This window comes from Corythoichthys intestinalis, chromosome 5 (assembly GCF_030265065.1).
Source record: "Corythoichthys intestinalis isolate RoL2023-P3 chromosome 5, ASM3026506v1, whole genome shotgun sequence".
In the NCBI taxonomy this organism is placed as follows: domain Eukaryota; kingdom Metazoa; phylum Chordata; class Actinopteri; order Syngnathiformes; family Syngnathidae; genus Corythoichthys; species Corythoichthys intestinalis.
Genome location: NC_080399.1, coordinates 30846687 through 30874352, shown reverse-complemented (window position 1 = coordinate 30874352; position 27666 = coordinate 30846687). Strand labels below are relative to the sequence as shown.

The 27666-nt window shown below is 38.5% G+C and overlaps 2 protein-coding genes across 3 annotated transcripts in view; one reads left to right on the top strand and one right to left on the bottom strand.

Moving 5' to 3' along the window:
- The window catches only part of neil1 (nei-like DNA glycosylase 1), a 10408-nt gene extending 2289 nt beyond the window's left edge, over positions 1-8119 (top strand). Inside the window, exons 3-10 of one of the 2 annotated variants that reach the window (XM_057836768.1) lie at positions 71-190; positions 267-378; positions 466-550; positions 654-775; positions 852-879; positions 3809-3879; positions 3962-4130; positions 4206-8119. In XM_057836768.1, the coding sequence (XP_057692751.1) occupies positions 71-190; positions 267-378; positions 466-550; positions 654-775; positions 852-879; positions 3809-3879; positions 3962-4130; positions 4206-4252 (754 nt within the window). In that variant the 3' untranslated portion in view covers positions 4253-8119. Of the gene's footprint in view, positions 1-70; positions 191-266; positions 379-465; positions 551-653; positions 776-851; positions 880-3808; positions 3880-3961; positions 4131-4205 lie in introns of those variants that run through there. The other variant, XM_057836769.1, reaches the window with a different exon arrangement.
- man2c1 (mannosidase, alpha, class 2C, member 1) lies at positions 5236-27666 on the bottom strand. The gene is made up of 26 exons (XM_057836767.1): positions 27476-27666; positions 27257-27382; positions 27066-27189; positions 26925-26995; positions 26685-26862; positions 26420-26609; positions 21149-21255; positions 20908-21018; positions 20748-20840; positions 20562-20678; positions 20196-20291; positions 19951-20096; positions 19641-19764; positions 19452-19573; positions 19283-19368; positions 15415-15558; positions 15246-15325; positions 15043-15137; positions 14342-14446; positions 14094-14250; positions 10464-10607; positions 7312-7421; positions 7155-7234; positions 6801-6943; positions 6620-6723; positions 5236-6541 (listed from the first exon to the last, which is right to left on the bottom strand). The coding sequence occupies exons 1-26, from the start codon at positions 27574-27576 to the stop codon at positions 6427-6429; spliced, it is 3069 nt and encodes a 1022-aa protein (XP_057692750.1). The 5' UTR covers positions 27577-27666; the 3' UTR covers positions 5236-6426.

Below are 27666 nucleotides of genomic sequence, written 5' to 3'. Positions count from 1 at the left end.
GGGGATGCTTTTCATTGTAAGAATCAAATCTAAAAAGGTCATCTCACATGTTGCGCTAATGACTTGACAGGGAGAATGTGGTGTCGCACCTCTCTGACCGGGCGTTTGACAGGCCAATCTGTGAAGTCCTACTCAATCAGAAGTACTTCAATGGCATCGGGAACTATCTCAGGGCCGAAATCCTTTACAGGTGGAAAATGATGCATTTTACTGACAAAATAGCCCTGTTTTTTTGGAAATGCTTTTGATTTTTTAATGATTTTTAGATTGCACATTCCACCCTTCGTGCCTGCCCGTTCTGTGCTTGAAGGCCTGGATTTAGAGGACTTTTGTCTTGAAGATAAGAAGCCTGTGAAGAATGAGTTAGTGAACAAAAAGGTGAACTTCAGTAGAAATAGCCATTTTCCCACTACACAAATGTTTCAACATTGAACAATGTCTCTCTGTGCCCTCTCTTCTGTAAAGACAGCTAAAAAGTTCAAAGTGAAAGAGGAGAGCGCCGATCTGCTCAGACTGTGCCACACAGTTCCCCTGGAGGTAGTCCATTTAGGTGGGCAACAATGATGTCACTGTCTTGATTTAATTGCACTTTAAGAAAAATTTATTGTGAACTTGAAGTGAAACAAAACAGCCTTTTGTTATGAACGCGGTAGGTGGGAAAGGTTACGATCCAGAGAAGGCGGACTACTCTGGCTTTAATGCCTGGTTACAGTGTTACTACGTGGACGGAATGAAGTCAATCCGTGACCACAATGGCAGGACTATGTGGTTCAAAGTAGCTGATCGCACTTCCTATTCTGCATGCTTTGTAACATTTAGTGACACTAAAAGCAACTATTTTTGTATTCCAGGGTGATGCAGGCCCCATGGCTCCTAAAGGTAAGTAGAGTACAGGTGTGTCCAAACTATGGCCCATGGGCCATCTACAGCCCGCTGCCCAGGTTTTATTGGCCCATAGCAAACTATAAAAATATTGAATATGAAACACTAGATGGAGCTAGTCAATTATTCAGTGTTGCTCCATTAGTTGAAAGGTCAAAACCTGACACATATATATATATATATATATATATCAGGCATGAAAATGGGTAAGGGGTTAAAAAGGTGAGAAGGGTGTGGAGGAAATATGTTCCAGTACACTGTACACCCCAACAAAATATTGAGCTCTGTCGACCCACACTGTGTTTCAGCAGGGCCGTGCAGAGACCGGTGGAGGGGCAGGTGCTTGTAGATCAAAAGGGGCACATGAACAAGTATTTAATACACCTTAAAACAACATAACTTCAATCTTAACCAGCTTTAGATAATAATTGGCTGCGACTGTGACATACTTTAATTGGGAGGGGGTAACAGTGAATAGAAATCAAAACTGTCATCAACACTTTCTGGCTGTGACTCAGTCAGTCTGCCTCTTTTCTTCCTTCAACCTCTGCATCAAAACTTCCTTCCTCAACTTGTTCATCTGAGAACAAACCACATCAGATGGTCACTGAGCCACCAACAGCACAGTTTTCTCAAAACTATTATTTCATTATTATCCATACTTAACAACTCTAGCACCTAATGATTAATAAAGCAATGACATAAAATCTTATAGAAAAATAACATTGTAATTGTGTTTATAATTGTATTTAATAGCCGACTATCCTTGCAAACTTGTTCTTACCAGGTCTGCTATTCACCCAGCTGATGAGGTATCCACTGCCTTTAGCAGCCTCATCCAACTCCTTTTTTTCCCCCTCAATCTCCTTTCCCCACGAGGCATGTCCATGTAATGAAATATAAATGTTTAAATAAATATTTAAAAAAAACTCTCCGGTGGCTTTTAGTTTTAAAGCTTTCTTAATTTCTTTCTCTCTCAATAACGATGGAGGTAGATTTGTGTTTTTGTTATTCAATCAAAAAACAAAGTTACTTCTATCAAAAATAAAGTTGCTTCAATCAAAATACAGTATATACTTTTAATCCCCAAAAAGTCATTTCAACAAAAAAAATTGTTTTTGATTGCAAAAATAAATTTGAGTCAAAAAAAGCATTTGAAAACTATTTTTCTTGATTGAAACAAATTTTTCCATTGAAGTAATGTAGTTTTGTGTTTGGGCCACATTTTGGCTAGCACATTTTTGTCTTTATTATTCAATCAAATAAATTGCTTCAAACAAAAAAATATATATAAAAAGAAAAATTTTGCACATGTGTCAATCACCGTTTAACAAAGCCTGAGAGGGTTTGAGTAGACTCACTATGAAGCATTTAATAAAGCCAAGCATTTTCTTACTACTTTATTCTTGTTTAAAAATAATTCGGTGGGGCAGTAACATGTTTAAAACTGATCATAATTTTTACACTTTGAAGTGCTTGAAAACCATTTATAAATGATACTTTGGTGAAAAAAGTGAAAAAACTTGTCTTATATATATATGTATCTTTTTTCCAATGTAAAATCTAAATAAATACATCGAACACGCACAAAAAAATTGGGGGGGGGGGGGGTTACTTCGCGGTTTTCACTTATTGCGGCGGGTTCTGGTCCCCATTAATCGCGAGAAACGAGGGATCCCTGTATTTCTGAAAAGCTTTAAGAAGCAAGAGTCATTCCCACCACTCGTCAGCTAGAGTCCCAAACGAAAATAACGCGTCTCAGGCGGACGACGGGAGCGATGCGAGGCGCCCCACTCCATCCGAGAGCATGCCGCTTAATTTGACTCAACAGTGCGTTTCTTCGTTAATATAACCGCTAAATACACGAGTTTGACGCCAATTTAACGGGAGCTATTTTTTCACGGGAGATTTGGCTAGCTCTGGCAGTGTTCAACGCAAGCTGCAACGAATGGCAGTAACTTTATATCGCAAAATATGAAAACGATTGAAAGCATTACTCGCCAAATTCAATCTGCTGGCAAATGCAGGGAAGTGTGTATGCTGCGCTCTGGTCTGCCCCGCTCTGGATAAGGCCTGCTTTTTGTTTTCGCAGCTTTGCAACGCAACCAAAGGCTCTCCAAGCACTCCATGTACACGTAAAGAGTGCGCGCGATTGGAATAATGGAACGCAGTTTGGGCCGATGATTGGTTCTCGTCAGCGAAGCATCTAGAAGGATTTGCTGACTGGATTTCTTAAGTGCTCAGTTTACGTACTAAGTTAATCACATGATGATAATAATAATAATTAAATAAAACCTCCCGAACCCCCCCGACTCCCAAAAAGAATTTCTCCTGGGATCTATGCAGTTCACGTAGGTCGCCCTTTTTGACTTCAAAACGGCGAATTTCGCCGAAAGTGGAGATTTTCATGCCTGATATATATATATGATCAATTGGGGTATCTTTGTTGTGGTTTTATTCACTTTTTTTTTTTTTTGCTTTCGCTGGACATTTTCTATGTTCTGCAAAGTTTTATTCGTGTAAAGAAATATATATTTTTACAACATCCTTATACCTCTGGATTATTTTGTCACTTGTGGCCTATAGCTCATTCACTCAGATGTTAAATCCGTTTTAACTGGGAAGGTTGGCATGGAGTGATCATGTTTCACTGGCATTTATGGCGATAGACTTCCCATTCAATATGACTGGTGGGTCCCTCCCAGTCAAAATGGATTGGACGTCTATTGCGTCAGTGACAGCCAATATGTTGATACTTACATTTTTTTTTCGATACTCTGTTTAACAAACGAGAGTGTAAGGATTAAGTTGGCCCTCTCCTTTGATTTTCTGAAAGCTCTTGAGGAAAAAACTTTGGACACCCCTGATCTAATATAACAAGACAAAGAATAGAACGCTTTAAGTTATTTTTCCCCTCAAACAACAGATTCTAAATCACCAAAGGCCAAAAAGAGAACAAAAAAAGATGAGGATCATGATTACAACAAAAAGAAAAAGGTATAACCCATCATGTTTTTAAATTGGTGATTAGTAATAACAATCATCTTATAACTTTTATGCTTGTGTTTTCACATCGTAGGGGCCCAGGAGACAATCTGAAAGTACAGAGAAGAAAAAAACTGTCAAAAAGGAAGCTAGAGCAGCAAAGACAGAAAAGGATTTGCCTCAAAAAGAAGCCATACGCCAAAGGACTGTAACACAGAAATCAGGTGACCAGGAGACTACAGACAATACAGAGCCAGAAGAAGGTGAATATTTTAACAGGCTCTAAACGAAGACATAAAAAAAAATACTGTAATAACTCACCACATTTATTTTCCCAGGTTCTCGAAGGCGTAGCAGTAGACTGACAAGACAAAATGTTAGGTAAAAAAAAAAAGTGCTCACTGTATTTTGAAATACTTTTTTTATTGCTTGTTTGCATTTTTATAATAAAACATTTTTATAAGCATCCTTTGGAGTATTTTAGCTACAGTTAAACCAAAAAATGACATTCATACCCACATTACTCAGTAGTTTGCATACATTTGCAATATTGTACTGAGCAGCTGGGACAGATTTGATCCCTCATTTTTCTTCATAACATGTATGGAAGCCTTCAGTAATCTGTGTCGCATCACACAAAGAAAGGACAACTGAATTGAGAAAAATGCAAAAATGTTTAGTTAGCCCCAGTTATTTGGTGTATGTGCACCTACAAATACACTGAGTTCCGAATTACTATGCAAATTTGATTTTAGAGTATAAAAATGTTTTTCCATTAAACTCGTGAGTTGCATTTTGTCTCATGGCTCTGTAGATCATGGGCATCAATCTTTGACACCTGTGATAAATTGTCTCCTAGGTGAGCCCCAATTAAAGGAAAACTTAATAAAAGTGATGTTCCAGAATTTTAAGCAGGACACAGGTCACAAACAATATGGGGAAGAAAAAAACATCTCTCTGCTGCTGAAAAGCGTAAGATAATACAGAACCTTGTTCAGGGTATGAAGACATTGCATATTTCCAAAAAACCCAGATGAGGGCATTGAACTGGAAAGAAATTTGTTGCTAATTAAGAGAACAGGCATGTTTGTGCAGATGAAGGCAGAATAAGAAAGTTCCTGCCAAACAACTTCATCGGATCAAGAGAGGTGCTAAAACGCCATTGCAAAGCAGCAAAGAGGTATTTGAAGCCGCTGGTGCCTCTGGAGTCTTAAAGCCAATATTCGGCCACCCCGAAACAAAAAATCACAAGCAGAAACTGTTGCAGTGAGCTCAGGATTACACCAGGACCATTTTTAAACATTTTTGTTTACTGATGAGTGCTGTGCAAACCTAGACGGTCCAGATGGCTGGAGCAGTGGATGGGTGGTGAATGGCCACACTATCCCAACAAGGCTGAGACGACAGCAAGAGGGTGGAGATGTCATGTAATGGACTGGAATCAAGAGGAGAGAGCTGATAGGTCCCTTTAGAGTCCATAAGGCTGTGAAAATGACCCCCATAAAGTATGTAGAGTTTCTGACTAACCACTTTTTTCCACAAAGTATGTTGAGATTCTGACTGACCACTTTCTTCCATGGTACAAAAACAAGAACTTTACCTTCTGACAAAAAATCATCTTCATGTATAACAATGCCCCATCTCATGCTTCAAGGAACACCACAGAGTCACTGGCTGTTATGGGCATACAAGAAAAACTGATGGTGTGGCCACCATCTTCTGACCTCAACCCTATTGAGAACTTCTGGAGCATCACCGATCAAAAGATCTACAAGAGTGGGAGACAGTTCACATCTAAGCAGCAGCTCTAGGACGCTTTTCTAACATCCTGCAAAGAAATTAACGCTAAAACTAAGAATTCACAAGTTCAATGGATGCAAGGCTTACTCAAGTGATATCAAGAAAGGGGTTCTATATTAACATGTAACTATAGTACAATTTGATGGTCACACAAGTTTAGGGGAAATATGCAATGTTTTCATACCCTAAGCAAGGTACTGTACTATCTTAAACTTTTCAGCATCAGAGATTGTTTTTCTTCCCCATATTGCTTGAAACTTGTATCCTGCTTTTGCTCAATATTGTTGAACATCACCTTGTAGCAGTTTTTCTTTAAATGGGCTTACCTGGGAGACAATTTATCACAGGTGTCTGAGATTTAAACTCATGATAGATCATGGAAAAACAAAAAGATTTAGTCTTTTTATACTCAAATCAAATTTGCGTAATAATTTGGAATACAATGTAGAACACAGCATGAGTAATGTTGCACTAATTAAATATCACTTCATTTTCACCCATTTCAGTGGTATTTTGTCAAATGCCACCCAAAATTAACTTCTATCTTTGTGCACAAACGTGAACTCACGTGAAAAAATATGATAATCAAATTTACTACATAAGCTGCAACAAATAGCAAAATTACAATTGATGAAATGGTTTGAACAAATTCAGCCATCAACCCTGAAATTGGTTGCATTACAAAATACGATCACTGACCTTGGCAGTTCCACTTTAATCATGAACCGCTCCTTTAAAGACTTCTTCAAATAAATTGTGTTATACATAATCAAGCAAAAGTGATCTAACTTGAAAGGCATTAAAGTTGAGATTGATTCCATCTTTAGTCACCTGTAATGGCTGAGTGGTGTCAATTTGCTCTAGAAGATCACAACTGAAAAAAAAAAAAAAAAAAAAACAGATCCGATGCAGTTATTATGTATTGAAGAGTCATCAGACAGAGTTAACTTACTGCCAGGCATTCTTGACTGGAAGCATGGAGCGGAGGGTCACACTCACGCCACCGCCATGAGCCTCGTACAGTCTGATAACAAGGGCTCCTTTCCTGTTCTCTGCCTGTTACGTGAAATGACCATCGCTGAACCCAGTGTTCTTGTATGCAAAAGACCCAAGTTGAAAATTGAATAGGATACCTGCTTAACAGTCTCGAGGATGACACTAGCAGGACTGATGGAAAAGGCACTCCATGGCACCATGTCCGGGGAGCATGACGTTAACCTCAATGGGAAGTTGAGGTTGTATGCACACTGGATGACTGTGGCATCTTGGAAGGATCCTATAATGAAAAATATGCTCACACTGAAGCTGTAAACTGCAAAAAAAAAAAAAAAACACATTCAAAAAGATTTAATCGTTGGCTGCTATTGATGGCAACAGTCATCCAATCCATTTGAACTGAAAGGGCTGATGGTGAATGGTCACTGCCAGCCCTCCCTATTCAAATGGTTTGGACATCCATCTCCGTCAATCATGATCAATGGGTCAACCTGTGTGTGGCATAATTGCATAGGTAAAATTGTGTGTCCCCATATCAGCGTTGGCATCTGGCGCCTTTGGTGCCCTCAACCTGGGACAAAGAAAATATTTAAGTTTATAACTATTCATTCTGACTTGAACAATCATACAAGTTGTGCTTGGCCATACAGGGAGAGTGTCATTGTGTTCTTATAGACTGAATAGCCATATTTGCTGTCATTGAGCAGAGCCACTCCAAAATTATGTTCTGACAAATCAGCCCATTTGTGACCCCAAACCTGAAGAGAGAAGCAACACCATTCAATATACTTACATTACACTACAGTGATCCCTCGTTTTTTGCAGTTAATGGGGACCAGAACCCGCCGCAATAAGTGGAAAAAATAAAAATAAAAACGCGAACTAGCGAGAATTTTTGTGTGTGTTAATGTATTTATTCAGATTTAGCATTGGAAAGATACACATAAGACATATTTTTTCACTTTTTTTCCCCCAAAGTATAATTTTAAAAACTTATGTATGTATGTTATGTTATGTATGGCAGGAAAACACAGACAAGGCTAAAAAAGCAGGTTTTTTTTCTTGCACTCTTTAAAAGAAACTGCTGTATTTTAAGCCAAAAGAAGTGTTGTGTTTGATAGAACAACATGTCTATATGCTGCCATAGCAGATTCATGGCACATTAAGCCCCTGAACTATTTTTAATTTGGCCATTTTACGCTGGAGACCCGCTTTTGTTTCAACCAAGCCATAAAAAGAAAATTATATTTATGATTCGAAATGTCTGTCATTTTTAGCTTAGAATCCTTAATTGGTGTCTAATGTTGTTAAAAAAAAAAAAAACTGAAAAATTATTCACTCGCATATTTTAAACTTTAAAACGAACACGTCACAATGAAAAAAACTAAATAAGTCACGAATATCTACCTCTTAACTATTGCTTAAATGTATTTTTTTTGTTACTGTCACATTTTCTCCAGTATTTTAGGTGATTAATAACCAATCCAAACAAAGAAAAATTGAAAAAAATGTTTAAAAGGGTTAATATATGAAAAAGAGAATCTTGACCACTCCTTTATGTCTGCGATTTCTGCATCTCAACCCTTGTTGTATTACCATTTTTTACCCATAAAATCCCCACTAAATCTCAGTGTGGCCATTCACAGCCGTGTCTTAACACTCGGTGATATATGCTACATGGGGTTTTTGGTTCGAAAAGAGGTAAGTACGCAATAATATCTCGTTAAAATCATGGCATCTTTAACTATGCTCTCTCATGCGCACACCTCCAGTTGGGTTTTGCTGTTTAAAAAAAAAAATGTAATTAATTTTAAAAACACCCTCCTGTTCAAAAATTTTCTTCCCCCCCAAAATTGAGACCTTAAGCTTCCAATGATGTATCAAACATGCATATAGGACAATTTGGAAATTTGGCCAAATTGGGGATTTCACAGCGGAACTTCAAATCACTATATACTTATGGCGGAAAACACTCAGGTGACTTGAAGTTCCACTGTGAGACCCACAAATAGCCAACTTTCAAAATTGTCTGATATGCATGTGTGATACATCATTGAAAAGCTTAAAATCTCACTTTTCTGGGGGAAGAAAATTTTTGAGCAGGAGGGCATTTAAAAAAAAAAAAAAAAATTTAAACAGCAAAACCCTATCTGGTGGTGAGAGCACGCGAGAACAGAATTACAGACGCCATGACTTTAACGAGATATTATCGCGTACCTACTTTGTTTCGGTCCAAAAACTCCATGTAGCATGTATCACTGAGTGTCAAGACACATCTGTGAATGGCCACAGCTTGATTTTATGGGTGAAACATGGTCATATCACAAGGGTCGCGATGCAGAAATCGCAGACATCAAGGAGTGGTCGAGATTTTCTTTACCCTTTTCAACATTTTTTTTCAACTTTTTTTGTTTGGATCAATTATTTATCATCTAACATATCAGAGAAGATGCGACAGTAACAAAAAAAAAATACAATTAAGCGATAGTTATGAGGTAGATATCCGTGACTTTTTTACAGACGCCATTTTTTTCATTGTGACATAATTCGTTTAAAATATGTGAGTGAATAATTTTTTTAAAGTCTTTTTTTTTTTTTTTTAACGAAATATGAGACATCAATGAATGATTCTAATCTAAAAACGACAGATATTTTGAATAATAAATATAATTAATTACCTTTGTTTTATGGTTGGGTTGAAACAAAAGCGGTTGCGCTACGTCTGTAAACAGGGGTTTTCAGGGTAAAACGGACAAATTAAAAATAGTTTGGGGGCTTTATGTGCCATGAATCTGCTATGGCAACATATAGACATATGGTTCTATCAAACACAACAGTTGTTTTAGCTTAAAAAATGTTTTAGCAGTTTCTTTTAAAGAGGAGGAGCAGAAATTGCTTTTTCAGTCTTGTCTGCGTTTTCCTCCTTATACAAGTACACTATATACTACAACTTCAAGTCAAAATATATTACTAAATCGTTTTCAAGCACTTCAAACGTAATAATCATGTTTAGTTTAAAAATGTTACTGTCCCACCGAATTATTTTAAAATAAGAATACAGTAGAAAAATGCTTGTCATTATTAAATGCTTCGTTAAGTGAGTCCACTCAAATCTGCTCAAGCTGTTCACTTACACCATGGGTGTCCAAACCTGTCCTCAAGGGCCGCTGTGGGTCCTGGTTTTTGTTCCTACCAATCGAGCACAGACAGTTTAACCAATGAAGTTTACGCTAAAACAGGCAGCACCTGACTGCAGTCAACAGATTACACTTGTGAGACACCAGATTGGTGAAAAGTTTTTTTTAATGTCTTGTTTTGTAGGAATGAAATCCAGCACCACTGCGGGCCTATGTAGAATAGTTTGGATACCACCGACTTACACACAATGAGTTGCCACAGTACTGTTACAAGTCAAACGATGATTGACACATGCGGCGCTATGAAGCTTCGGCTTCCAAGCATCTGTGGCAAGATGAAACATTAAACGTCTGTCAACCATCGTAACTTTAATAAGCCAGTGCACTGCCTGACCAACAAAGAACAGTAGAAGGGAGAGTGATACTACGTGATTGGCTCATGACGGCTAATCTGTATTTATTCTTTTTTTTTTTTTATTGAGGAAAAAAAAAAAAGTCCACGATGGACTGAGGTTGCGAAATTTAAGCGCGAAGTAGCGAAGGATCACTGTAGTTCTAGAGTTTTGGCAATTTAGTGGGCAAAAATTATGGAAAACCCAACATTTTCTTCCATTTTGACCTTCTGTCATTGGAATGCTCCCAATACTTTTACGGGGAACATACTTCAAATCTGGCCCAGTCCCATGATGTATTCCTGTGCGTGGGTCTCTGGAGATGTCCGAATTGGATCTCATACGTAGCATTGGGACTGTGCACTCGCACTGGAAATTCAACTTTGAGAAACTTGTGTGACTCAAACCAATTTACCTGGGAACACATAAAGAACATGAGCTGCAGTCGTCTGCACAGTAATAAGATTGTCCACAATGTATCTTTGCATTTTCAAAAATGTATTACAGATGCAGTTACAGAATTATGTTCTTTTTGTGCAATGTTCTCCATGGTGATCAACAGTGTTGTTAATCTTACTCTAAAAATAGTAATTGGTTTGTTACAAATTACTTCATTGAACCTGCACCAAACTGTGACCCCCATACTGAGGTACATACTGAACCGTGAGTTGTGTGTACCGTCACACCCCTAATATACAGTATACATTTTTCAATATGCAGGTCAGTGCCCTCCATAATTATTGGCACCCCTGGTTAAGATGTGTTTTTTAGCTTCTAATAATTTTTTGTTATTCAAATAATATGGGACCTTAATGGAAAAAAAGAGAAAAATCCAACTTTCAATACAAGTGCATTTATTCAGTGGGGAAAAATTCCCACATAAAGAAATAATTATTTGACATCAAATAATGTGTGTCACAATTATTAGCACCCCTGGTGTTAATACTTTATACAACCTCCTTTTGCCAACAAAACAGCACCTAATCTTCTCCTGTAATGTTTCACAAGATTGGAAAAGAAAGAAAGAGGGATCTTCAGCCATTCCTCTTTGCAGAATCTCTCTAAATCCCAGACCCAGTGATGACCCATCTTCAGCTTTCGGGCAGAGGGCAACAGATTTTGATTTAAAATGTCCTGTATTTCAAAGCATTCATAATGCCATGCACCCTAACAAGGTTCCCAGGGCCTTTGGAAGCGAAACAGCCACACAGCATCACTGACCCACCCCAATACTTCACAGTGGGTATGAGGTGCTTTTGAGCATGCGCATCTTTTGTGGAACGCCAGACCCACTTAGAGTGTTTGTTGCCAAAAAGCTCAATCTTGGTCTCATCTGACCAAAGCGCACACGGTCTCAGGCTTACTGGGTCCGTATAAAGTAGACAGAAGGGAATTAATGCAATAACGGGAATGATTTTAACAACTGGTTATGGTTGATTCAAACCATTAAATGACTTCCAAATATTGCATAGGTTACTATCTAGTTATTGCAATATCCGCAAAATCCCTGTGTCCAGTTAGTTTAGGGTAAAGAATTAGGCTAGGGCTAATTGTCCAAAAAAACCTTTGAACTTCACATAGTGTGACTTATCTTTTTTTTTTTTTTTTTTTTTTTTTGAATGGGAAAAAAAAACATGAAAATTAACATGTTACTTTGCCAAGTAACTAATTACTCTAACATTCAGGTAACCGAGTTACTATACTAACTCAATTACTTTTTGGGAGAAGTAATTTGTAATTAATTAAGTTTTTTAAAGTAAGATTAACAACACTGGTTATCAATAATGAAATGAAATCACATTCGATTTGTATATTTCAGCCTATTAAAGATAAAGGCTGTGAAATGTTTTCCATTTTTGGGAATGGGAACATTAATGATTTGTCTTATGGTTTGCTTTTTTGAAAAAATGTAAACTTTAATAAGACCCCACTGTAGATTTGTGTCTTTATTATTCAATCAAAAAAAAAGTTGCTTCAATCAAAATATTTATTTTCAAAGAAAAAGTCACTTCAATCAAAAAAAAAAAAAAAAAGTGTTTGAATGCAAAAATAAATTTGAAACAAAAAAATGTATTTGGAACATATTTTTCTTTGATTGAATTTTTTTTTTTTTTTTTTTTTTAAGTCAAGTTTTTTAAAAATTGAAACAACTTTTTTGATTGACGTAATGTAGTTTTGCGTTTGGACCACATTTTGGCTGGGACATTTTTGTCTTCATTATTCAATCAAAAAATAAGTGCTTCAAACAAAAAAATATATATTTTCAAAAGAAAACTTCAATCAAAAATTTTAAAAAATCAATCGTGGAAAAAAAGTTTTTGAATGCGGAAAAATTATTTGAGATTTTAGAAATTCGCATTTGAACACTTCATTTTTCATTGAAACTGTTTTCTTTGATTGAAGCAATCCTTTTTGTGTTTGAGCTGTATTATGGGTACGACATTTGTGTCTAAATCATTCAATTCCAATAAAAGTTGCTTCAACCAAAAAAAACTATTTTTAATCAAAGAAAAAAATCACTTGCAAAAATATATATATTTTTAAAAATATTTTTAATTTCAAATATATATTTTTTTATTGAAGTGTCACTTTTTTAGAAAAGCAAAAAGTTTTAAACTTTTTTTTTTTTTTTTAAAGTGGAAAAAGTTTTGAAGGCACTTTTTTTCGATTGAATTATTTTGACACAAAGATCCAACTTCAACGCTACTTCCGACATGTTTGAGTGCTAGGTGACTACGCCAATGGCATAAAAGCATGAAGCAAGAAAAATGGCCACCAGGGCTCCATCTAGCCACCGGACTCTACTCGAGTCCAAGCCGAAAATAGGGCACCGGTACGGCGGTGTGACATCGGGATCTCACCGGAGTCAATGCGGGGAACTTCACCCGCTGCCCTGACGTGACAGTTGGCAATCGGGGTCTAACCGGAGTGTCGCGATGCGCCGGTACGGGAGTGGCCAACGAGTGGCCCGACACTAGCCTGCCCAGTAAGCGAGTGGATTGCCAGCGTCCGCGCCGGGAGCCCAGTCGCTTCAGCTTTGAATGAGTGTCGTGTCACTCGCGGGCCGTCCACTCGACAGCCGGCCTCCGCGCCTGGGGGTTGATGTCGGGTTGATGTCATGTGCCACGACAGGGCACCGTACTGTCGCGGGCACTCCGGTGAGATCCTGATGTACCAGTGCCCTATTTTCGGCTTAAACTCGAGCAGAGTCCGATGGCTGGATGGAGCCCTGGTGGCCATTATTCTTGCTTCATGCTTTTATGCCATTGGCGTAGTCACCTGCCACTCAAACATGTCGGAAGTAGCGATGAAGTTGGATCTTTGTGTTCAAATAAAAAAATATTTTCAAAACAAAAATTATTTTTGCAAGTGACTTTTTTTCTTTGATTAAAAATAGTTTTTCTGATTGAAGCAACTTTTATTGGGATTGAATGATTTAGGCACAAATGTCCTACCCATAACATAGCTCAAACACAAAAAGGATTGCTTCAATCAAAGAAAACAGTTTCAATAAAAAAATTAAGTGTTCAAATGCGAATTTGTGAGTCTCAAATAATTTTTCACATTCAAACTTTTTTTCTACGATTGAATTTTTTAAATTTTTGATTGAAGTGATCTTTGGAAAATATATATTTTTTTTGTTTGAAGCAATTTATTTTTTGATTGAATAATAAAGACACAAGTGTCCTAGCCAAAATGTGGTCCAAACGCAAAACTACATTACGTCAATCAAAAAAGTTGTTTCAATCAATTGAAGTGACTTTTTCTTTGATTGAAAATAAATATTTTGATTGAGGCAACTTTTTTTTTTGATTGAAGCAACTTTTTTTTGGATTGAATAATAAAGACAAATCTACCTCCATAGACTTCAACTTATTCTATTTTCAGTAAGAGCAGGTACCTGTGTGTTGAACTTTATGTAAGGAGACATTGCATCCATCACAATTTCCTGAGTAATTGTGCTGTTGCCACTGATCCTGAGCGTAAAGCTGACACTGCCTCTGAGCTCATGTGAAGACAACACATGGACAGGCTTTACCACCTCCACCACTGGCTTCCTGTAACGAGTGGGTGGTGTGGTGTCACATTTTATTTTTGAGGTCACTGACCATGACTCATGCAAGAGTTTGTAACAGCAATGACTCACACCTTGTCTGAAGATGGTAGTCCATTACATCCCAAGCATCCCAGTATAGAGGTACGTCATCAAATATGACAAACTGGTTGCCGCCACAGCCATCTGAAATTGCTTCCCTGGAACAATTAATTTGGAAAATTATTACTGTATTTTTCGGACTATAAGTCACAGTTTTTTTTCATAGTTTGGCTGGGGGTGCGACTTATACTCTGAAGCGACTTATGTGTGAAATTATTAACTCATTATTATATCATTTCGCATGTTTTTTTGGTGTTTTAGGGTGACACTAATGGTTTGGTAAACTTTTTAGCATGTTATTTATGCTATAGTTATCTAAATAACTCTTAATAGCCATGTTACTTTAACATACCAACCACGATCGCATTTCGTTGTTCTCCATTTCTCTATTTTTATTTTAAATTGCCTTTCAAAATGACATACCTGTTCTATGTGTTGGATTTTATCAAGTAAATTTCCCCCCAAAATGAGACTTATACTTGGGTGCGACTTATAGTCCGAAAAATTCGGTACTGTACTTTGGCTTAAACTAAAAAAATATTTTTGCCCCTGGCAAGCCTCTGCAGATTTTTTGTGAGTTATTTTTTAAAATACTGACCATCTAACAGACTCATAATGATACTTAAAATGATGAAAAAAGATGAAAATGCCCCCCAACTTCAATAAAAATAATTTGATTCTCGAACCCGAGTACCTGTTAGCGTTCATCAAGCACAACGATGCCAGTGTGCCGTCTTTGTTTACTACAGTCTGTAAAATCCCATTTTCCATTAGGACACTGCCATCAGCCTAAAATATCAGACATCAAATTCGTTCAGCATATCATCCCAAAATGCATGTTCAAGATATTTCATTGCCACTGATGTAGATGCTATAATTAATTGTCATTCACTGTACCTGAACAGTAAGACAGACTGGAACCTGAGGCTTTGTGTCTTGGATAGGAGAGAGACCGATGCTTGGAACTCTCACTAGAACTGTGATACAGTACATATGAGAGACAGAAGTGAAAACCAATCAGATCACGCTTAAAATATTAAAACATTGTTTAATATCTCAAACATACCTAAACCATGTTCTGCAGGACCATCATGTAAGTGGAGGACCTCAAGGCGCTCCCATGGCAGAGAGTTGAAGACACCTGTGGTGTCACCCTTGGATAAGGCACTGAGACTAATTTGCAGGAGTGCAGCACCAGTTCTATTGATATCTGAAAGACACAAAGGGGAGCTTATTTTACACGAATATCAAAAAGTGCCAAGCAATTGGCCAGTGACCAGACTTGTTCATCTTCTTGCTTCTCGCCAAGTTATCTTGGGAAAGGTTCAAGCTCCCGCTTGACCTCAATGAGGACCAGCACTCCAGATAAAATACACAGACTAAGTTCCCTTTAAAGCAACACTAGGTAACTTTTCAATTTTTATAAAATATTTTGAGAACATTTGTGATATGTCGACTGACAACTAATTGAATGAAACCTCTTTTATTTCTTGAGTGGGTCTGTATCGCTTTCACGCGCACTAATTAACTTTGAGGAGGGTGGCAGGAACCTTGGCACACAAAAAGCTACAAATATGCTGACTGCTCTACGGCATACGTCACTTTCCCCTCTTCCCATTTATTATAAAGACCGAATCTATACGAACGCTTTCGCGCAATTTATGCATCCATGGCAGAGCAACAAAAGAAACAAAGCGCTTTGTCTGAGGAGACAAAAAAAGAGAGGCTACCAGGATAAAAGGACACTCAAGAATAAACATTGGCCTGGTTTTCACTCGCTTGCTTAACCCCGTCCTCCCCCACCTCCAATTGAACTCGTCAGCGCTGATGAGTACTGTACAAAATCAAACGTTTCTCAGTTTCAACTTCGTCATGTGCTATTGTTTAGCCACAACTGGATTCATTACCCTATTACCACTCATCATTCACACAGCTGCTGGAAACCGAAATGTTAATCCATCTGCAGGCGACCAAGAGATCAGGATTTTACGAGACTGTGCGCTGGTCCTTATGGGAACCGCAGTCTTCCTTAAGGCAAAACCCTACCCCTTTTGTCCACTTGCGTCGCTAAAATCATCCAAAACTGAAAAGTTACCTAGTGTTGCTTTGTTTTTTGTTTTTTTAATTTATGTAATCTTTATTTTATCAGGTAGTCTCATTGAGATTAATATCTCTTTTACAAGAGAGGCCTGAGCACAAAAAAAACATTCACAAATATCAAACACAAAATACACTAACGGAAACAGTTACAATAATCAGTAAAAACATCAGACAAAAGAGATTTAAAATCACCAAGATGAATGACTGACTGTAGTTTAAGAGTAGATTGCAATTCGTTCCATTTAAGAGGAGCATAGTAGCTAAAGCCAGTTCTGCCAACATTAATGCGTGTGAGTGGAATGTTTAGGGTTAAGTAGTTGGATGATCGTGTTTTGTAGTTACTGGATTTGAATCACAGGAGAGATGTGAGGTAGTTAGGAAGTTTGCACACACAGTAAAGCCTTGTAGATGAATAACATGATGTGGATATTTCATCTTGACTGTAGTGAGGACCATCTACCGTTTTGATAAAGGGTACAGTGATGAGTGCAGAAATTGTCATTGGTGATGAAACGTAGTGCACTGTGATAAACCGGGTTTAACTGTTGAAGAGTTGATGGAGCTGCATGACAGTACAAGATGTCCCCATAATCAAGAACAGAAACAAAAGAAGATAATACAATGGTTTTTCGGTTAGAAGTTGACAGACAGCCTTTGATTCTATACAGGAAGCAAAATTTAAATTGAAGCTTATGGATTAGGTGATGAATATGAGTTTTGAATGATAAGTTACTGTCAGTCTAAATTCCTAAGTATTTGTATGAATCAGTGGGAGTAATTTGAGTACCATTTAGGGATTTGATTCCGGGTAACTCATTGTCAGTAATGGTGGAAGTGGAGAAAACCATGTACCGATATTTAGTTTTTTCAGCATTTAAAACTAATCTGTGATTGTGAAGAGATATTTGTAAACACTTAAAAGCAGTCTGTAATTGAGTCAGAACAAGAGCTGGGGAAGAACCGGGCGCATATAGAATACAATCATCAGCAAAAAAGTGGAGATTACAATGTTGATTAGGAAGAAAAATATTATTAATGTACAACGTAAAAAGGAGTGGTCCAAGGACAGACCCCTGCGGCACCCCATTTTTAATAGTAAGTGGACTTGATTGAACACCATCAGCAGCAACAGTTTGAATTCTGTCTGTAAGATAGGACTTAAACCAGTTGAGGGCATTAACATCCAAGCCTATGGCCTGCAATTTATGAAGTAGAATTTTATGATCAACGGTATCGAATGCTTTTGAAAGATCAATGAAAAGAGCAGCACAGAACTGTTTATTATCAAGAAAGGAGACAATGTTATTTAGGACAGAGACTGTAGCTGTAATTGTACTGTCACCTGGGCGAAAACCAGACTGTTGCGGCTGAAGTATGTTAGATGAGTCAATAAAAGAACGTAGTTGAGAACTGATCAAACATTCAAGAATTTTGGACAAAAACGGAAGCTTGGATATTGGACGGGAGTTATTGAGGTCAGAGATGTCACCATTTTTATGTAGCGGGATTACAGTAGCAGTTTTCCAAGAGGTTGGGATGATGCCGGAAAGAAGGGTTTGGTTAAAAATGTGAGCTGAAGATGGACTGATACAATAAGCACTTAATTGAAGAAGATATGGATCTAGATGATCTGCACCAGCATTTTTGGAACCTTTCGCTTTACTCAAAATTTTTAAAAAATCGGAAATTTGAAATAAGGAGAACGAAAATTTGGGTTGAGAGTTGATTTGCGAATTAAGGGCTCCGTCAAGAGGAACGTTATGATAATTGCTTTGAGTTGACATGGAGGAATTACTGTATAAGACACCAGAAGACAGGAAGTGATTGTTGAATAATTCAACCACAGATAATTTAGATAATTTCTCAGAAGAATGAGCAGCTGCTTTAAGCTATAGTTGTAAAATACCCATGTTAACTGGCAAAGCTTGCTGTGAATGAGTTTTAAATAAACCTGAAGAACGGGTTTATAGATCAAATAATCAGGTCATGAATAAAATATAGAGCTACCTAGTCACAGTTACAGTCATGAACCATGGGCAAACTTAAATTAACCACTTGTCTGATTCTACAATCTGCACTGTCACGTTTGATAACCACAGGTGTTATCCTTCGTGATAATAGAAGACACTTAATAGTTTGACGCCTGTCCTCTCAATTGTGGTTCATTCCAACTACTAATACTTTCTAATCCAGTGATGTATTTCTAGCTCCTGCTATACACAAGGCATTAGGGATGTCCCGATCCGATCATGTGATCGGAAATCTGCCAACAACGCTATTTTTCAGAGCATCGAAATCAGGTGAAAATGAGCGTGTTTTCAATAAAAAATATATATTTATGTTTTCTCTGCTTCATGCTCGTATAGCGCCTCAGCCTCTCACCCTCCCTCCTGCTAAGCAGTGCAGCCAAACTGGCCAGCTTGTCTGTTACTTAAAGTTAACAAATATTGACAGGTTTGTAGCTTTGATCTTGCCAGCCAAAATATAGATAAAATCAAAGGCACACATGTGTCAGTCATTGTTAAACTTGCATAAGTGTGCTGTGGCAACTCATTCTGTAAGTGAGAGGCTGTTCTCAACAGCGCGAATGGATTTGAGTGGACTCACTCAATGAAGCATTTAATAAAGACAAGCATTTTTCTATGTTGTTCCTGTTTAAAAATAATTCACATTATGAAAGAGGCACAGTGGGACAGTAACATGTCTGGAACATTTTTTTTTTTGTTGTTTTTTTTAAAACAAAAAACTTTTTTTCAGTATTGGCAGATTCTCAAAATCAGGTGACTCCCTAGGTATCTCAACACCTTATTACTCATTTGTTCACATCAACATACCTTCATAATATCTCAGTGCATCCTCCACAACCATCTCTATACAAGTCCCTGGGATTACATCGTGGAATTGGTTCAACAGCAAAAGCCTGCGAGAAAGGAACAATCATAAAACACTTATATGTAACAGCTGACAGGATCTATTTAGCCAGCTTGATAAGTGAACCCTGACCTCCAGAGTTCCCGCAGCTTTGCTACAGGATACTGAAAGGTTTTGTCATGATGGAGTGCCAAACTGCTGGCAATCTCAATGTCGTGTAAGAGTGTTTCACACTGGCGGTTGCTTCGCTTGATCTGGAATATTAGCCATTTTATACATTTTGCAGCTGTTTTTACATGGTGCTTCCATACGTGTTTATACCTGTGCCTGTGTGGTGTACGTGCCATTATGGAGCTCTAGGAAAAGTTCTCCGGTCCAAGTGCACAGAAGATGTGAATCAGCCCAAAGCTGAGAAAATAACTCATCCGGACTGGTCATTTTCACCCTGGCAGATGAACAGAACCAGTAATGGAAATAGGCAGTGGCCAACCGCAATTACATCAATCGATATGAATAATATTCTTTTCAATTTAAGCAGCATGGGTGTGGTAAAAATGAATAAAAATAATGAGCAATTGGTTCTGCCCATTCCCATCGGGGAAGTTCAAATTGTTCAGGAAAAGGAACTGACTTGGGAAGGCCATCTGTGTCCTGGACCCGCCTCAGTCTATCCAGCATTAACTGCGTGGGACCGCCACCACCGTCACCGAATCCAAACAACATAGCGCTGTGATTTACTCGACCTTTGTCCTTGTTTTGCTTGACGGTTTTTACAAGCTGTGGACAAACCCGAACCACCCACAAGTTAGGAGTGGGTAAAATGTGAATAAACTATTACTTTTTTCAGACTAAACAAGAAATTCAAAATTCACTCACGTCTTCAACCTTGCCAATCATGCCGTAGGAATTTCCAGGTGGGAAATGAGTCAAGACTATGGAGCCATCAAGTCCTTCCCAGAAAAATGAGCTATGCTTTAGGATTAGAAATCTGAATTAACTAATTTCCATGGTCACGGAGCACGTTAAACATCTTATTCATTTGAACTGGGAGAGCTGGCAAGTGAATGAATATTTGTTCAAATGGATTGAATGTCAACTAGTGTCTAACTCATTTAAATTTGCAAGCAGAAGGATGACAAGAGCCACACGATTGGACATCTATCATTATCAATGGCACTGAAGTTAGGTTTTTTAACAGTATTTTTTTTTTTAACAGACTGGACCTTCTAAAGACCATCTTACCGGGAAGGTGTTCACAAGATTCCAACTGAGTTTTTGTGTTAAAAAATTGGAAATTCCACTGCCTTTCATTATCTGAGGGAGTTGGGCTGAGTAGCCAAATGTATCTGGAAGCCAGAACTAAATCATACAAAGTTATAAGAAATAAAACAAAGTTTTCTACAGATATTTGCTGGGCCGACTCCTTACCTCTTTGCACTTCTTCTCAAAATGTTGCTCAAAAAAATTCTGGCCCTCAAGGAACTGCCTTACCATGGATTCTCCTGAAGGGAGATTGCCATCCTGACAGACAACATTCAGTTAGATCCACGAAAAAAATACACAATGGTTAATTTCTCAGCGCTGTCACCATTTCCACCCACGTCCCTCCGACTGGGATGAACTTTCCCAGCTTGACGAAATGTTGAATCTCTGAGAACAGTCCTGGGTACCAGTTCTTGACCCACTCAAACTGCTGGGCCTGGTTGACAATAAAGAGCTTTGAAAACTTAAAATGATTTTTTTGGATTGGTGTGCTCTCAGGGCACTAGTGGCGATAGGTGTCCAATACATTTCAACTTGAGGACTGGCAGACTTTGCGAATAAATTACCTGAGAACATGTGAACACAAACTCCGGGTTTTTTTCCATGAGACGGATCGCGGTCACCCAGCTCCGAGCACACTTGCGAATGGTTTCTTCATAAGGCCATAGCCAAGCTACCCACACGGAGAAGAGAATCAATCAATCAATCAAGAAAAGTATGACTTTTTCATATTGCAATTTATTTTTATTATTGTTGAAGCAGTTAACACTATGAAGAATTTTGACTCATCTTTTTACACTAACAAAATATTCTGTTCTGGAAAAAAAAACAATTACATACATCATATATCTATAACAGTCCGATATAGAGATGTCCCGATCGATCGGGATGTCCGATCATGTCATTTTCAAAGTATCAGAATCGGCAAAAAAATATCGGACATGCCTTTTTTTTAATATACTGTATATATATATATATATATATATATTTCATTCATTCATTTTTTTAAATTAAATCGTTTTCTAATTGTATTTAACGTTACAGACATAATATGTTAGACTCATCCAGAGTCTTTAGTTTAGGCTTACGGTAGGGTTATCAAATTTATCCTGTTAACGGCGGGAATTTTTTTTTTTTTTTTTTAATTTACCACGTTAAAGTATTTAACGCAATTAACGCATGCGCTGCACGACCCACTCACGCATTGTCGCGCTCAATCTGTAATGGCGCCATTATACCTATATATAGAGCTAAAAGGTAGCGTAAAATGAGTAGAGTGAATTTTGGCAGCCTTTGGAGCCTTTTTTTAATTGGCTAAAACCTTACAATCCCTCTCCCTACGATTAGAAATATCATGGGAAGAAATGTGGGGAAGAAAGGTAGTAATTGATCTTTTTCTCAACACCCTATGTTATTTCCCAACGCAGAGAAGATGTATCAATTGGTACCACTACGCGCAGTCATGGTTGCACTTCCCATCATGCATTTGGGCAGAACAGTTAAATGGCTACAAAAGAACAGTTAAATGGCTACAGTATCATTTACTGAAAGCTCAACAAATACACTAGATGGCAATATTTAGTCACAATATACAAAGTCACATTTATCCTATAAGAATTACAAGTCTTTCTATCTGTGGATCCCTCTCACAGAAATTATGTTAATAATGTAAATGCCATCTTGAGGATTTATTGTCATAATAAACAAATACAGTACTTATGTACTGTATGTTGAATGTATGTATTTGTCCGAGTTTTATTCATTTTTTTCTTAATGCATTGCCAAAATGTATATGATCGGGAAAAATTATCGGGAATGATTGGAATTGAATCGGGAGCAAAAAAAAAAAAAAGCAATCGGATCGGGAAATATCGTGATCGGCAGATACTCAAACTAAAACGATCGGGATCGGATCGGGAGCAAAAAACATGATCGTAACAACCCTAGTCCGAAACAATCGGGTGGCCGATAATATTGGCCGATAAAAGCATTTAAAAATTATGTCGGACAATATCGACATCGGTTTTTCATTATCGGTTTTGGACCAATAGGCATGATGCCTTCAAAGTGAATGCAGAAACCTACTGCCTTTGTACAAGGGCTGGTCAAAGCTTAGCACAGCAGTTATGCTTATTGACTATCAGATGTCTTCAAACTATGATGAATAGGGATTTGTTATGTGAGCATTATCATTATTAAAGCATCCAGTGGGGCATCACTAAAGATGCACCGATACAAGTATAGCAATAAAATAGTGGTATCAGTATCGGCGAGTACCAACCAACAAATACGGCGGCGATACCTTTTACCAGTCCAGTATTATAACACTTGACCGCAGCATTCTTTCTCCTGACGCTCACTACACTCTGTGTTGTGTGATCGCACGTGATCACTTTGCATGCCAAAAAGCTAGCGCTATTGACCTGCTCCAGACCAATAGCCACTCTTAACCAATGGCAGGGCAGCTTTTTCATATGGAAGAAAAACAAAGAAATGTCGGCGGTCTCTGAATATTTTAGCATAGAAACTCCGTCGAGTACAAAGGCCAGTTTCAATACCTCGAACCTGATCAAACATTTGAAGAGGAAATATGTGAACGAACACAAAGAGTTTCAGGGTGCAACAGCAGGACCGCTATCCAGAGGAAGGGGGCTGGACCGGAGCAACAATCTCCGGTCAGTTCACTTCTATTGTCTTTTACTGAAAGATATGCCGCAGTAATTTGACACCTGTTTCAAAAGTGCTGAAGAAGTGGGCAAAGCAATCTAAGCGGCTAAATTGTGTGTGTGTGGTGGTGGTGGTGGGGGGGGGGGGTGGTATGAGAGAGTCTCACTCGTGCCCTGTTTGCATTTGTGCGTTGTTGCTATAGATGGAGTTATGTTGCTGCTGTTGCACAAAGAGGGAGGCTAATAGAGACAATTATTACTTATAATTACATGAAAGTTGCACTGTTTGGCCTCTGAGAGCCAAACTCAGGATTTAAAAAAGTTTATTTAGTTCACTCATTGTATTTTTACTTTCTTACAGTTGGGCTAGTATTATACATGTTTTAATTTCACAAATTTAGCACTATTTTGGCCTTTTATTTAACTATTGTCACCCATACCAGGTATGCAATAAAAAGTTCTACTGGATTCACATTGTAATAGTTTTTTACCTGTTTCACAATGGTAAGCAGCAGCCTGACAAAGCCACAATAGCAATGATTTCACATCCAAGTATGTCACTCTTCATTAATATATATATATATATATATATATATATATATATGTACATATATATATACATATATATATATATATACATACACATATATATACAGTGTATCACAAAAATGAGTACACCCCTCGCATTTCTGCAGACATTTAAGTACAGTGGGGCAAATAAGCATTTAGTCAACCACTAATTGTGCAAGTTCTCCCACTTGAAAATATTAGAGAGGCCTGTAATTGTCAACATGGGTAAACCTCAACCATGAGAGACAGAATGTGAAAAAAACAAACAATCAGAAAATCATATTGTTTCATTTTTAAAGAATTTATTTGCAAATCATGGTGGAAAATAAGTATTTGGTAAAAACCAAAAGTTCATCTCAATACTTTGCTATGTACCCTTTGTTGGCAATAACGGAGGCCAAACCTTTTCTGTAACTCTTCACAAGCTTTTCACACACTGTTGCTGGTATTTTGGCCCATTCCTCCATGCAGATCTCCTCTAGAGCAGTGATGTTTTGGGGCTGTCGTTGGGCAACACGGACTTTCAACTCCCTCCACAGATTTTCTATGGGGTTGAGATCTGGAGACAGGCTAGGCCACTCCAGGACCTTGAAATGCTTTTTACAAAGCTAGTCCTTTGTTGCCCTGGCTGTGTGTTTGGGATCATTGTCAAGCTGAAAGACCCAGCCACGTCTCATCTTCAATGCCCTTGCTGATGGAAGGAGATTTTCACTCAAAATCTCTCCATATATGGCCCCATTCATTCTTTCCTTTACAGAAAAGTCCCTTTGCAGAAAAACAGCCCCAAAGCATGATGTTTCAACCCCTATGCTTCACGGTGGGTATGGTGTTCTTTGGATGCAATTCAGTATTCTTTCTCCTCCCAACACGAGAACCTATGTTTCTACCAAAAAGTTCTATTTTGGTTTCATCTGACCATAACACATTCTCCCAGTCCTCTTCTGGATCATCCAAATGCCCTCTAGCAAACCGCAGATGGGCCTGGACGTGTACTGGCTTTAGCAGGGGGACACGTCTGGCAGTGCAGGATTTGAGTCCCTAGCGGCGCATTGTGTTACTGATAGTAGCCTTTGTTACTGTGGTCCCAGCTCTCTGTAGGTCATTCACTAGGTCCCCCCGTGTGGTTCTGGGATTTTTGCTCACCGTTGTTGTTATCATTTTGACGCCACGGTGTGAGATCTTGCATGGAGCCCCAGATGGAGGGAGATTATCAGTGGTCTTGTATGTCTTCCATTTTCTAATAATTGCTCCCACAGTTGATTTCTTTACACCAAGCGTTTTACCTATTGCAGATTCAGTCTTCCCAGCCTGGTGCAGGTCTACAATTTTGTCTCTGGTGTCCTTCGACAGCTCTTTGGTCTTGGCCATAGTGGAGTTTGGAGTGTGTCTGACTGAGGTCGTGGACAGGTTTCTTTTATACCGATAATGAGTTAAAACGGGTGCCATTAATACAGGTAACGAGTGGAGCCTCATTAGAAGAAGTTAGACCTCTTTGACAGCCAGAAATCTTGCTTGTTTGTAGGTGACAAAATACTTATTTTCCACTCTAATTTGGAAATAAATTCCTTAAAAATCAAACAATGTGATTTTCTATTTTTTTTTCCACATTCTGTGTCTCATGGTTGAGGTTTAGCCATGTTGACAATTACAGGCCTCTCTAATCTTTTCAAGTAGGAGAACTTGCAGAATTGGTGGTTGACTAAATACTTATTTGCCCCACTATATATCTTTGCATGGGACAACACTGACAAAATAACATTTGACACAATGAAAAGTAGTCTGTGTGCATCTTATATTATAGAGTTAATTTGTTCTCCCCTCAAAATAACTCAAAATATAGACATTAATATATAAACCCCTGGCAACAAAAGTGAGTACACCCCTTTGAAAAAACGTGCATCCATAAATCTCCAAATTGAGTACTGCTTGTCATTTTCCCTCCAAAATGTCATGTGACTCGTTACAGGAGTGCTGTCAGCATTGCTGCAGAGATTGAAGAGGTGGGGGGTCAGCCTGTTAGTGCTCAGACCATACGCTGCACTCTACATCAAATTGGTGTGCATGGCTGTCACCCCAGGAGGAAGCCTCTCCTGAAGCCCGTCTCATCAGACCATAGGCCATGGTTCCAGTCATCGATGTGTTTTGTTGACATGTCTACAGTAAACTGTTTGTGGGCTTTCTTGTGTGCAAGAGCAGAAACTGCTTTTTCAGTCTTGTCTGTGTTTTCCGCCATATATATTTCAAACGATGTGGTATTGGTATGGTATCGCCCGATACTGCACAGCCAGGTATCGGTATCGGGGGTCAAAAAACGGTATTGGTGCAACACTAGGCATCACAATACAATTAGCCATAATATGCTAAGTCCATGACCACATATCGGTATCATTTTGACATCGGTTTTGGATTTTTGGAGTTGCACAATATCGGGGTATTGGTTAAGAAGTCATTATCAGACACCTCAAATAACAGTTAAGAGTTGTTTTTGGGGTATATTGATGAAAATTCAAACATCCACAGTCATGATTAATTTACTGAGGACCAGCAAATGTCGCCCCCCCCCCCCCGCCCGCCATGATAAGTATGAAAGCTTCACCAGACCTGAGTCTATGTGGCAGTGGCCCATGGCATGGACAGTGTGTTGGCTTTGGCCGTTGCGCTGGCTGAAGAAATTGTGAGCCAGAGCGTGCGCTTTGGAAAAGGAGCTAGGATCAGCCGGATTGCTCACGTTAACCATTTCATTGACGGTGAATAGCGCCTGAAAACTGCGCTGCTCGTTGTCACCCAGTTCCTACAGGAGAAAACACACAGCATTTACCCTTTGCCTCTTTTGGCTGACCTGGCGTTAAAAGATGGCCAACTTTACCTTCACAATGCCAATCAGCATTTCAAAATCAGTTAGCAGCTCTCTGACATGTCTGTTAAATACCACCAGCTCTGCCTTCTGCACTGAGAACTTCTTGTTCGGATCTGGGGCTGCAATTGTTGACCCTTGACCGGCTCCAAAAAGCCCATTACAAGCCAACTCCACATACACGTTCACACTGAAATTAAAGAAGAAGAGTAAAAAGCCAGAATGCATTTGCATCCAAAACTGCCAACTAACGTGTGTTCTTCCTCCTCTGTGAGACAGTTGGAAAGGATGTAACTTGTCTTTTCACCTTCTTTGCTCAGACCCTGCGAATCAAGAATACGGGAAATCTCTTCAGTGTCCACAACAGATTGAAGAAGTGAAGAATTTCTTTACCTGAACCGGTTGATCATCCCTCCAAACCATCGCTTCTCCATCACTTTCCCACAGAAGATGAACCTCTTTCCCATTCCAAGACGAAGGGATTTTCAGGGCTATTTTAAACCAACAGGTCCACCACCTGAATGAATGAATAAAATGTATCAACCCAATTTCCCTTCAGATAAGAGTTGTGCCAATGTACTCACGTTGGTCCAAAGTTATCACCAATTTTATATGGGCTGAATTTCTTTGTTTGAGCTTCTGAGAATGTTATCCGTTTGGAGGACATAAATGAGCTAACGGATTCCAGCGGGTGAGTTTCGCCATATAATCTTGGATAAAGAGTAACACTAGTATTATCATGCATTCATAATTAAACACACAGACAAGGAAGCGTTTGGACGAGTTTATGTACATATGCCTACCGTCCTCGCAGGTTGCAGTCTGTGAAATAAATGTCAGAAACGAACTTTTCTGCTCTTTCCAAAAGCGTACGACGGTTCTTCAACACGGGTGTATGATACATTGCAAAATGTAAACGTATTTCTATTTAGAATTTCGCTTTCGCTAACGCTATAAATGGGCAAAGTATAACCTGAACCGGAAGTAGCCGCAG